Genomic DNA, 11,676 nt, shown 5'->3' on the forward strand with positions numbered 1-11,676 from the left:
ATCTAGATCTAGAACACCTAGATACATTATCTATATCTAGAACTAGCTCCATGGTCTAGATCTAGTACTAAATACATGATCTAGATCTAGAACATCTAGACCTAAATACATGATCCAGATCGAGAACATCTATATATATACATAATCTAGATACATTATATATATATATATATATATATAGAACTAGAAATATATACATTATCTATATCTAAAATTAGATCCATGATCTCGAACTAGAACTAGATACATGATATCTATATCTAGAACTAGATCCATGATTGAGATCTATAACATCTAGAACTAGATATATTATCTATACCTAGAACTGGATCCTTGATCATATCTACATCTAGGTACATGATCCATATCAAGATATATAACTAGATACATGATCTAGATCTATACAAGATACATGATCATGTCTAGATCTATAACTAGATACATGATCATATCTAGAAATCTATCTCCATGAGCTACCTCTAGAAATAGCTCCATGATGATGTCTGGATCTAGAACTAGATACATGATCAGATCGAGAACTAGAACTAGATCCATGAGCTACATCTAGAAATAGATCCATGATCTAAAGTAGATCTGATAAGCTGTAGAATTGAGCGCATGATCTAGAACTAGATCCATGATCTCGATCTCGATCTAGATCCGTGATAATATCTACATCTAGAACTATACAGACAGATATTTAGGTTCCAATACATATCATCTCCCCCTTCCATACTCAACACAACTACCTGACGACAACAACACATATAGTAATAATAATAATAGCATTTCATCATTATAGGATAATATTATGGTCTGTAGAGAGTTTGGCCATTGGAGCTGTCGTCAGTGATGTTGCCACGGTCACCAGACAGAGCCGCTGCCGTCTATTGGCTGTGATGCTTGGGTCAGAGGTCAGGCAGCGACCAATACCCACAATCCTCCTCTGCGCCTTCACTGGCACCTCCACACAAATAAACTGGAACACACACGAAATGTCAGTTTTTTAGAAAATATATTATGTTATTATTATTAATAATATATGAAATGATATATTATTATCTTTAAAGATAATATTTATTTATATATATATATATATATATATATAAGTAATAAATATAGATTATATATAAATATAATTGATTGATTGGATTCTTGTCAGCGCTCAGCAGCTCCTGATAGGATGAGAGTGTGGACCCACCTACAGTCCCGCCCTCCAGCGCTGACCACATACTTGTCATCAGCAGAGAAACGCACATTAGTCACATGGGCTGAGTGTCCGAAATAACGCTTGTGTTTCACCTGGAGAGGAGAGAGGAGAGAGGAGAGAGGAGAGAGGAGAGAGGAGATGTTTGAATCATTTCTGGGGTGGTCTAGAACTTAGGAACTACAGGAGTTTTTATTCAGGTTTAGGGAAGTTCTCACAAATTTCTCGGGACAGGGGAAGTCGAAGAGTTTGATGAGTCCGAAGTCATCGCCGGTCACCAGATTGAGACCAGCGTGGGAAACGCTGACGCAGTTAACATCCGCCTTCTCAGCATTCCTGGGCCAGATACCCAGAACCTCGTCTCCCAGAACGCTGAGACACAAACAAAACAACAAATAAACAATAAAACCACAATAAAAATATAAACCACCAGACCAACAAACCAACAAACCACCAGACCTCCAAACATCCAAACCATCACATGACATCCACCTGAAAGGACTAAAGGTGACATATTATACGACCAGGTTTGAGTGTGATTAGCCGTTACAAGGCGTTTTGAAAATCTGCCAAGTGGGCGTGTCCACCTAGATCTGCGCTGGATAGATCAGTCTACCAGCCTACCCGGTGGACTGTAGCAAACGTTGCTCATCTATCCAGCACACATCTAGGTTGACACGCCCACTTATGATGTCAGAAGAGGCCGATTTTTCAAAACGGCTTGTAAAGACTAACCACACTCACACCTGGTGTTATATTGTGTCACCACAACAGCCAGGTGTTCCTACCTGGTCCAGGTGGCCCAGGTGATCCTTTCGACCACCGCTGGCTCCGTTTCCACTTTCCCAGAAGGCACCTGGTGCACCTGCCGCGTGTAAGTGCTGCTGGACACCTGCAAGGACACACATGAGTACATGCGTGTGTTCGATTAACAGACAGTGTAAGGACATGTGTTTATATTAACAGTCGTATGAGGACGGTGTAAGGACGTGTGTTTATATAAACAGATGGCCTTAGGACGTGTGTTTCTATGAACAGACGTGTGAGGATGTGTGTTTAGATTGACAGACGGTGTGAGGATGTGTGTTTATATAGACAGACAGGATGTTTGAGGATGTGTGTTTGTATTGACGGACAGGATGTGTGAGGATGTGTGTTCATATTGACAGGATGTGTGAGGATGTGTGTTTATATCGACAGGATGTGTGTTTATATTGACAGACAGGATGTGTGCAGATGTGTGTTCATATTAACAGGATGTGTGAGGATGTGTGTTTATGTTGACGGACAGGATGTGTGAGGATGTGGGTTCCAGTGATACTGTGTAAACGTGGGGCTACCTGGATGTGTTTGCTGTCGGCAGAGAAGTCCATCTGGAGGATGAAGCCCGGTATGTCCTTGCAGTATCCGATGCGGTTGAGTGACGGGCCGAGAGTCAGGTCGTAGAAGTCCACAGAGCTCTCCATCGAGCCCACCGCTAGCAGACGGTTGTCTGGGCTGAACCTGAGAGGAACCCACACAACTATCAGAACCAACACACCTACCAGAACCAACTCAACTAACAGAACCTGAGAAGAACCAACACAACTATCAGAACCTGAGAGGAACCGACACAACTATCAGAACCAACACACCTACCAGAACCAACTCAACTATCAGAACCAACAAACCTACCAGAACCAACAAACCTACCAGAACCAACACACCTATCAGAACCAACAAACCTACCAGAACCAACTCAACTATCAGAACCAACAAACCTACCAGAACCAACTCAACTAACAGAACCTGAGAAGAACCAACACAACTATCAGAACCTGAGAGGAACCGACACAACTATCAGAACCAACACACCTACCAGAACCAACTCAACTAACAGAACCTGAGAAGAACCAACACAACTATCAGAACCTGAGAGCAACCGAGACAACTATCAGAACCAACACACCTACCAGAACCAACTCAACTATCAGAACCAACACACCTACCAGAACCAACTCAACTATCAGAACCAACAAACCTACCAGAACCAACAAACCTACCAGAACCAACACACCTATCAGAACCAACACACCTACCAGAACCAACTCAACTATCAGAACCAACACACCTATCAGAACCAACAAACCTACCAGAACCAACTCAACTAACAGAACCTGAGAAGGACCAACACACCTATCAGAACCAGAGAGGAACCGACCCAACTAACAGAACCAGAGAGGAATCGACACAATAATCAAAAAGTGGGGTTAGTTAGTGCGGGTTAGTGTTGGGTTAGTTAGGGGCGTCAGTACCGTATGTCCTGGATGGAGGCGCTGCGGTCTCTCTTTAAGCTGAGTTAGTGTTGGGTTAGTGTTGGGTTAATTAGTGTTGGGTTAGTTAGGAGAGTTAGTGTTGGGTTAGTTAGTGGGGGTTAGTGTTGGGTTAGTGTTGGGTTAGTTAGTGGGGGTTAGAGTTGGGTTAGTGGGAGTTAGTGTTGGGTTAGTGTTGGGTTAGTTAGTGTTGGGTTAGTGTTGGGTTTGTTAGTGTTGGGTTAGTGGGGGTTAGTTAGTGGGGGTTAGTACCGTATGTCCTGGATGGAGGCGCTGCGGTCTCTCTTTAAGGTGAGTTAGTGTTGGTTTAGTGTTGGGTTAGTTAGTGTTGGGTTAGTGTTGGGTTAGTTAGTGTTGGGTTAGTGTTGGGTTAGTTAGTGTTGGGTTAGTGTTGGGTTAGTGTTTGGTTAGTGTTGGGTTAGTTAGTGTTGGGTTAGTGTTGGGTTAGTTAGTGGGGGTTAGTGTTGGGTTAGTGGGGGTTAGTTAGTGAGGGTTAGTACCGTATGTCCTGGATGGAGGCGCTGCGGTCTCTCTTTAAGGTGAGTTAGTGTTGGGTTGGTGTTGGGTTAGTTAGTGTTGGGTTAGTGTTGGGTTAGTTAGTGTTGGGTTAGTGTTGGGTTAGTGTTTGGTTAGTGTTGGGTTAGTTAGTGTTGGGTTAGTGTTGGGTTAGTTAGTGGGGGTTAGTGTTGGGTTAGTGGGCGTTAGTTAGTGAGGGTTAGTACTAGAGCTGTCAAGCGATTAAAATATTTAATCGTGATTAATCGCATTAATGTAATAGTTAACTCACGATTAATCGCAAATTATTTTTCTATGCTAAATATCCCTTGATTTCTTTGTCCCATAATTCTTCTCATTTTAATTCTCTTATCAACATGGTGAATTGCATCGGCTTGCCTTGTGCAAATGATTTTTTATTGATAACAACATTGGCATATACTGATCAAAACAGCACGATACAAAAAAAGAGCCTATAGTGCAATTAAACGACTGCTTTGAACAAATGTAATTTGAACATAGCAGTCAGGCTACTGCTTCTTTGTTTTGAGCCAAAGAAAAAAAAAAAAAAAAAAAGTTTTTTATTTTTTTTATATAAAATAATTCCGTTAGTCGCGCGATAAAAAATGTAACGCCGTTAAATTTGGTTTGCGTTAACGTCGTTAATAACGCGTTTAACTGACAGCTCTAGTTAGTACCGTATGTCCTGGATGGAGGCGCTGCGGTCTCTCTTTAAGGTGAGTTAGTGTTGGGTTAGTGTTGGGTTAGTTAGTGTTGGGTTAGTTAGTGTTGGGTTAGTGTTGGGTTAGTTAGTGTTGGGTTAGTGTTGGGTTAGTTAGTGAGGGTTAGTGGGGGTTAGTTAGTGAGGGTCAGTACCGTATGTCCTGGATGGAGGCGCTGCGGTCTCTCTTTAAGGTGAGTTAGTGAGGGTTAGTGTTGGGTTAGTTAGTGGGGGTTAGTGCGGGTTAGTGTTGGGTTAGTTAGGGGCGTCAGTACCGTATGTCCTGGATGGAGGCGCTGCGGTCTCTCTTTAAGGTGAGTTAGTGTTGGGTTAGTGTTGGGTTAGTTAGTGTTGGGTTAGTTAGTGTTGGGTTAGTGGGGGTTAGTTAGGGGCGTCAGTACCGTATGTCCTGGATGGAGGCGCTGCGGTCTCTCTTTAAGGTGAGTTAGTGTTGGGTTAGTGTTGGGTTAGTTAGTGTTGGGTTAGTTAGTGTTGGGTTAGTGGGGGTTAGTTAGTGAGGGTTAGTACCGTATGTCCTGGATGGAGGCGCTGCGGTCCCTCTTCTTGCCCCAGACGCTGAGGGAGCTGACCATCAGCAGGATGAACTCTCCGTTCTCCAGGCCGATGGACACCATCTCCCCGTTGGGACTGTAGCAGCAGCACTTGGCCGGGTGGCCCAGGCTCACCTTGTTGAGCAGCTTCTACATGATCCAAAATCAATACATAATCAATACATAGTCAATGCACCTACCAATACATATATTAACACATCTACCAGGACATATTCAAGACATAATCAATACATATATTATCACATATATCAATCCATAATCAATACATAATGAAGACATTCATCTATCTATCAATACATCAATTATTATATGAATAAATCTACCAAAACCTCTATCATACTCAATCCATAGATGAATACATCCATCAATACATGTCTCATCAGGTCACCAATACATATCTTCTCAGGTAATCAATACATCTCTCAGGAGGTCATCAATACATCCCATAATAGCTGGCCCTCCTACCCTGTCCGCCAGGTCCCAGAGGCGGATGGTTCCGTCGTCGCTGGCCGACAGGAAGACGTCCTTGTAAGGGTGTGTGCTGAGGCCCCAGATGGCGCCCTGGGTGTGGCCGTTGATCATGGTGTTGGACGCGGCGTTCTTCTCCCCCACCTCGATGATCTCCCCGTCCTTAGTACCTACCAGGATCTTCCCCTGGGGAGGCAGAGAGACAGGCAGAGAGACAGGCAGAGGGACGTGTGAGAGACAGGCCGAGATACAGGCAGAGGGACAGGCAGAGAGACAGGCAGAGAGACAGGCAGAGAGACAGGCCGAGAGACAGGCCGAGAGACAGGCCGAGAGACAGGCAGAGAGACAGGCAGAGAGACAGGCAGAGAGACAGGCAGAGAGACAGGCAGAGAGACAGGCAGAGGGACGTGTGAGAGACAGGCCGAGATAAAGGCAGAGGGACAGGCAGAGAGACAGGCAGAGGGACAGGCAGAGAGACAGGCAGAGAGACAGGCCGAGAGACAGGCCGAGAGACAGGCAGAGAGACAGGCAGAGAGACAGGCCGAGAGACGTGTAAGAGGACTGAGAGTAGTGATAAAGTAGTGATAGAGGAGTGATAGAGTAGTGAGGGGGGATGGACGGCTGATAAAAAGGTGATGATGGAGTGACGGAGGAAAAAAAGGAGTGGTAGAGGGCTGATATAGGGCTGATATAGGGGTGATAGACAGACGATAGAGGAGTGACAAGTGGTAAAGAAGTCATAAAGGGATGATTGAAAAGTGAGAGAGGAGTGATGTAGTGATAGAGAGTTGATTGATAGAGGGGTGATATAGTGCAATAGAGAATTGATATAGGGGTGATAGATAACTAACAGAGGAGTGTTGTAGTGACAGAGAGGTGATTGATAGAGGGGTGATAGAGGACTGATATAGGGTGATAGACAAGTGATAGAGAATTGATATAGGGGTGATATATAACTAACAGAGGAGTGTTGTAGTGACAGAGAGGTGATTGATAGAGGGGTGATAGAGGACTGATATAGGGTGATAGACAAGTGATAGAGAATTGATATAGGGGTGATAGATAACTAACAGAGGAGTGTTGTAGTGACAGAGAGGTGATTGATAGAGGGGTGATAGAGGACTGATATAGGGTGATAGACAAGTGATAGAGAATTGATATAGGGGTGATAGATAACTAACAGAGGAGTGTTGTAGTGACAGAGAGGTGATTGATAGAGGGGTGATAGAGGACTGATATAGGGTGATAGACAAGTGATAGAGAATTGATATAGGGGTGATAGATAACTAACAGAGGAGTGTTGTAGTGACAGAGAGGTGATTGATAGAGGGGTGATAGAGGGGTGATATAGAGTGATAGAGGGGGATCAGACGAGTGAGAGGAGGCGATAGCGTCTACCTTCCCTCTGCAGACTGAGCGGACGTTCTCCACTGGCTGACCGGTCTCCAGCTGGAAGGCTCGGCAGCGCTTCATCTCCTGGTCCCACAGCTTCACCGCCCCGCCCTCCTTGGTCCTGGTACACAGAACAATCATCGCACACACGCGGTAAATGGACTGCATTTGATCCAAAGCGCTTTACAACAATGCCTGACATTCACCCATTCATGCACACATTCACCCAACGACGGCCGAGTCAACCACGCAAGGGCGACAGACACCTCGTCAGGGTGGGGCGTCTTGCTCAGGGACACCTCGACAAATCGAACCGGCGCCCTTGTGGTTACCAGCCAACCCGCTCTACCTCCTGAGCACCTTCTACAAAGGAAGAGGCCCTCACGCACACAACACACACACACACACACACACACACACGCACACACGCAGGCAACCATGCAGCCCAACGCAGCTACGCCACAATGAGGCGTGGCAGGGCGGCGGTACTGACGGTCTCTCCTTGCCCCCGGTGACGATGAGCCCGTCTCTCAGGGTGGTGTACATGGTGAAGACGGGCCCGCTGTGGGCCTTGGCCACCACGCGGACCAGGAAGTGCTCCCGCCACACGTACACGTCGCCGTTGATGGCGCCGCTGAACGTCAGGTTGTTCTGAGGACGGAGGAGGAGGAGGAGCCGTGTCAGCCGGCTTACCTGAACCCCTGACCTCTGACCTCTGAACCTGAACCGAGCCAACCCATAGATTTGCACTACAGATGAAAAGAGTCCATGTTTTCTCTTTGCTAATACGAACAGAAAACACCTATGTAATGATAACACTGACTGCCTGCTACATAGTGCTAATACCAAGAGGTAACACGTATGCAATGATAACACTACCTGCTAGCTACATAGTGCTTATACCAAGAGGTAACACGTATGCAATGATAACACTACCTGCTAGCTACATAGTGCTGGTCCAGAACCCCCCTGATCTAGACCCCCTGGCAGGGCCAGCTTGTACTCACCGCGCCAAAGGCCACCGACAGCATGGTCTGGACACGCCCCTCCTCCACAGAGCCAATCACACCCTTCTTGTACATGAGGGAGCCGCCCACCAGGGTCCAGAACTTGATGTGTTTGATGCCCACCGACACGAACTGAGTGTCTGAGTCTGGTCTGAACTCCACCACAAAGATCCGCTCGCTGTGGCTCCCCCTGCTGGTCACCTTGGTACCTGACCCCACAGGATGCGTGTTACCGTTGTGAGTTAAGGCCGTGTTACAGGCGCGTATTACAGGCTTGTGTTATAGGTTTATATTACAGGGGTGTGTTGTAGGTATATATGTGTTAAAGGTGTTTATTAAAGGGGAGTGTTATAGTTGTATATTACAGGGGTGTGTTACAGGTATATATATGTGTTACAGGTGATTATTAAAGGGGTGTGTTACAGGTGTATATTACAGGTGTGTGTTACAGGTTTTTATAACAGGTGTGTGTTACAGGCGTGTGCTACAGGTGTGTTTTACAGGTGTTTATTTACAGGTGTGTGTTACAGGCGTGGTTTACACGTGTATGTTACAGGGGTGATTTAGAGGGGTGTGTGTTACAGGGTTGATTTACAGGTGTGTGTTATAGGGGTGTTTGTTACAGGGTGATTCACAGGTATGTGTGTGTGGTATAAGTTGGTACCTTCTTGCCATCTCCAGACGGTGATGGTATGCTCCGGCTCCACCCCCACAGAGAGCAGCAGTTTCCCCGTGGCGCTGAAGTTGACGTAGCTCACGCCTTTGCCATGGCAACAGCGCAGGATGGACAGGGTCTGCTTGGTTCTCGCATCCCACACGTGGATGGATGGAGCTAGCCCTGGGAGGAGACAAAACACCATGGCAACCAGGAACCATGGCAACCAGGAAACATGGCAACCTGCCCTGGACTGGTCGGAAAAGGTTCTGGATCTAGAGGGAATGGGAGGGGAACGTGAGGAGGAGGAGAAAACGAGGAGAACGAGGAGGTGGAGAAAACGAGGAGAACGAGGAGGAGGAGGAGTAGGAGGAGAAGAGCTTCTGGTGTTCTACTGGGCCTGATACTCCTTCTACTGTGTTTGGCTCCATTCCGATGGATAGTCACAGGCTCTCATCACAGATAAATACGGGGACGAGGTTCACTGTGGTAACCATGGAAACCATGCTGATTACTGACGATCCTCACCGCCAACAGCAGCCTCTACAGGCCGAAGGTAAACCACCAACCTCTGATGAAGTAATCTCATGATGTAATATGATAGGTAGTCAAATGGAAGGGGGCGTGCTCTTCAATCTGATAGGTATTCAGATGGAAGGGGGCGTGCTCTTCAATCTGATAGGTAATCAGATGGAAGGGGGCGTGCTCTTCAATCTGATAGGTAATCAGATGGAAGGGGGCTTGCGCTTCAATCTGATAGGTAGTCTGATGGAAGGGGGCGTGGTCTTTTATCTGATAGGTATTCAGATGGAAGGGGGCGTGTTCTTCAATCTGATAGGTAGTCTGATGGAAGGGGGCGTGGTCTTACCTGGCAGATCACTCAGGTCACCTGGAGATGAGGCAGCGGCATCACATGACATGAGCAGTGAGAGAAATATACATGTAATGGTTTAACATGCATGTGACACGCATGGAGAAGAGTGGACTAGGCAAATCAAGAAACGGGAATTAAAGCGTGAATGAAGAAGCAGTGCAGGGTTGAGATGTCAGAAATGGTGTTTGTAGCACATACAGATCACTTTCTAGCATGAACAGATCTGTTCCTAGCATGTACAGATCAGTTTCTAGCATAAACAGATCTGTTTCTAGCCCGTACAGATCAGTTTCTAGTCCGTACATATCAGTTTCTAGTCCGTACAGATCTCTTTCTACGACGTAGGGATCAGTTTCTAGCCCGTAGAGATCAGTTTCTAACCCGTAGAGATCAGTTTCTAGACAGAAAAGATCAGTTTCTAGTACGTAGAGACTGTTCTAGCCTGAACAGGTCCATGGGAGTGGTTTAAGAAAGGCAGAGGGTAGGGGCGTACCGATCTGTCCCGTGGCGATGACGTTCTGGTACTTGGGGTGCTGGTTGATGGTCAGACACAGGATGTCATCAGTGTGCTCCAGGTAGAAGCTCTGGACTCCTGTTGGGGAGAGGGGAGGGCTGGTGAGAAGGGTCTAGAGGAGGGTCTAGAGGAGGGCTGGTGAGGAGGGTCTAGAAGAGGGTCTAGAGGAGGGTCTAGAGGAGGGCTGGTGAGGAGGGTCTAGAAGAGGGTCTAGAGGAGGGTCTAGAGGAGGTCTGGGGAGGAGGGTCTAGAGGAGGGTCTAGAGGAGGGTCTAGAGGAGGGCTGGTGAGGAGGGTCTAGAAGAGGGTCTAGAGGAGGGCTGGTGAGGAGGGTCTAGAAGAGGGTCTAGAGGAGGGTCTAGAGGAGGTCTGGGGAGGAGGGTCTAGAGGAGGGTCTAGCGGAGGGTCTAGAGGAGGTCTGGGGAGGAGGGTCTAGAGGAGGGTCTAGAGGAGGTCTGGGGAGGAGGGTCTAGAGGAGGTCTGGTGAGGAGGGTCTAGAGGAGGGTCTAGAGGAGGGCTGGTGAGGAGGGTCTAGAGGAGGGTCTAGAGGAGGTCTGGTGAGGAGGGTCTAGAGGAGGGTCTAGAGGAGGGCTGGTGAGGAGGGTCTAGAGGAGGGTCTAGAGGAGGTCTGGGGAAGAGGGTCTAGAGGAGGTCTGGTGAGGAGGTTTGATGAAGAGGGTAGTGAAGGGTGGGGGTAGTGAAGGGTGGGAGTACTGAAGGAGGTGGGTACTGAAGGGTGGGGGTAATTAACGGTGCGGTGGGGAAGTGGAGGTCGAGGGACTGAAGGCTGGGGTAATAAAGGGTGGGGGGTCCTGAAGGGTGGGGGTTCTTAACGGTGGGGCAGTGAAGGTACTGACCAGAGGAGAGGTTCTGGACGATGACGGTGGCGGCGGTGTGGAAGATGATGTCAGCCCCGTCGTTGAGGTAGTGAAGGTTGTTCCGGCAGTCAAAGCCCCTGTAGCCGAACACATGCTCCAGCACCAGCTCCTACACACATACACACAAACAAACAAAATCAGACGGCTAGTACAAACTAATCCAGGCGGTTAGTTCAAACTAAACCAGGCGGTTAGTTCAAACTAAACCAGGCGGTTAGTTCAAACTAATACTCGGTAAGTTCAAACTAAACCAGGCAGTAAGCTGCTGGTTGAAACTCACCTCCACCACTTTCTTCTTCTTTGTCACGTTGTTCTTTAGAAGCTTTTCTGGAAGTGGAGCTGCCCTACTGACAGGGGGTCTACACACACACACACACACACACACACACACACACACACACACACACACACACACACACACACACACACACACACACACACACACACACACACACACACACACACACACACGCACACACACACACATTAACAACATGGCACGAAGCCTGGTTAGGAAGTTAGGACGGTATCAGAAGAAGGGAGAAGGAAGGAAGAAGGGAAGGAAGGAAGGAGGAAGCAGGA

General features: G+C 47.3%; 1 protein-coding gene across 3 annotated transcripts in view; it reads right to left on the bottom strand.

Annotated features, from left to right (window-relative positions):
- Positions 1 to 954: 954 nt before the first annotated feature.
- LOC130379041 (echinoderm microtubule-associated protein-like 6) overlaps positions 955 to 11,676 on the bottom strand; it is a 26,218-nt gene continuing 15,496 nt past the window's right edge. The window contains exons 28-42 of one of the 3 annotated variants that reach the window (XM_056585615.1): positions 11,375 to 11,453; positions 11,074 to 11,203; positions 10,197 to 10,295; positions 9,698 to 9,718; positions 8,839 to 9,012; positions 8,175 to 8,383; positions 7,661 to 7,818; positions 7,174 to 7,288; positions 5,773 to 5,961; positions 5,264 to 5,436; positions 2,548 to 2,710; positions 1,996 to 2,099; positions 1,426 to 1,579; positions 1,202 to 1,302; positions 955 to 979 (exon numbers count right to left, since the gene is read on the bottom strand). In XM_056585615.1, coding sequence (XP_056441590.1) covers positions 955 to 979; positions 1,202 to 1,302; positions 1,426 to 1,579; positions 1,996 to 2,099; positions 2,548 to 2,710; positions 5,264 to 5,436; positions 5,773 to 5,961; positions 7,174 to 7,288; positions 7,661 to 7,818; positions 8,175 to 8,383; positions 8,839 to 9,012; positions 9,698 to 9,718; positions 10,197 to 10,295; positions 11,074 to 11,203; positions 11,375 to 11,453 — 1,894 coding nt within the window. Of the gene's footprint in view, positions 980 to 1,201; positions 1,303 to 1,425; positions 1,580 to 1,995; positions 2,100 to 2,547; positions 2,711 to 5,263; positions 5,437 to 5,772; positions 5,962 to 7,173; positions 7,289 to 7,660; positions 7,819 to 8,174; positions 8,384 to 8,838; positions 9,013 to 9,697; positions 9,719 to 10,196; positions 10,296 to 11,073; positions 11,204 to 11,374; positions 11,464 to 11,676 lie in introns of all 3 variants that reach the window. The other 2 variants (XM_056585617.1, XM_056585616.1) reach the window with 2 other exon arrangements.

The sequence above is a fragment of the Gadus chalcogrammus genome, chromosome 3, assembly GCF_026213295.1.
Source record: "Gadus chalcogrammus isolate NIFS_2021 chromosome 3, NIFS_Gcha_1.0, whole genome shotgun sequence".
Classification (NCBI taxonomy): Eukaryota; Metazoa; Chordata; class Actinopteri; order Gadiformes; family Gadidae; genus Gadus; species Gadus chalcogrammus.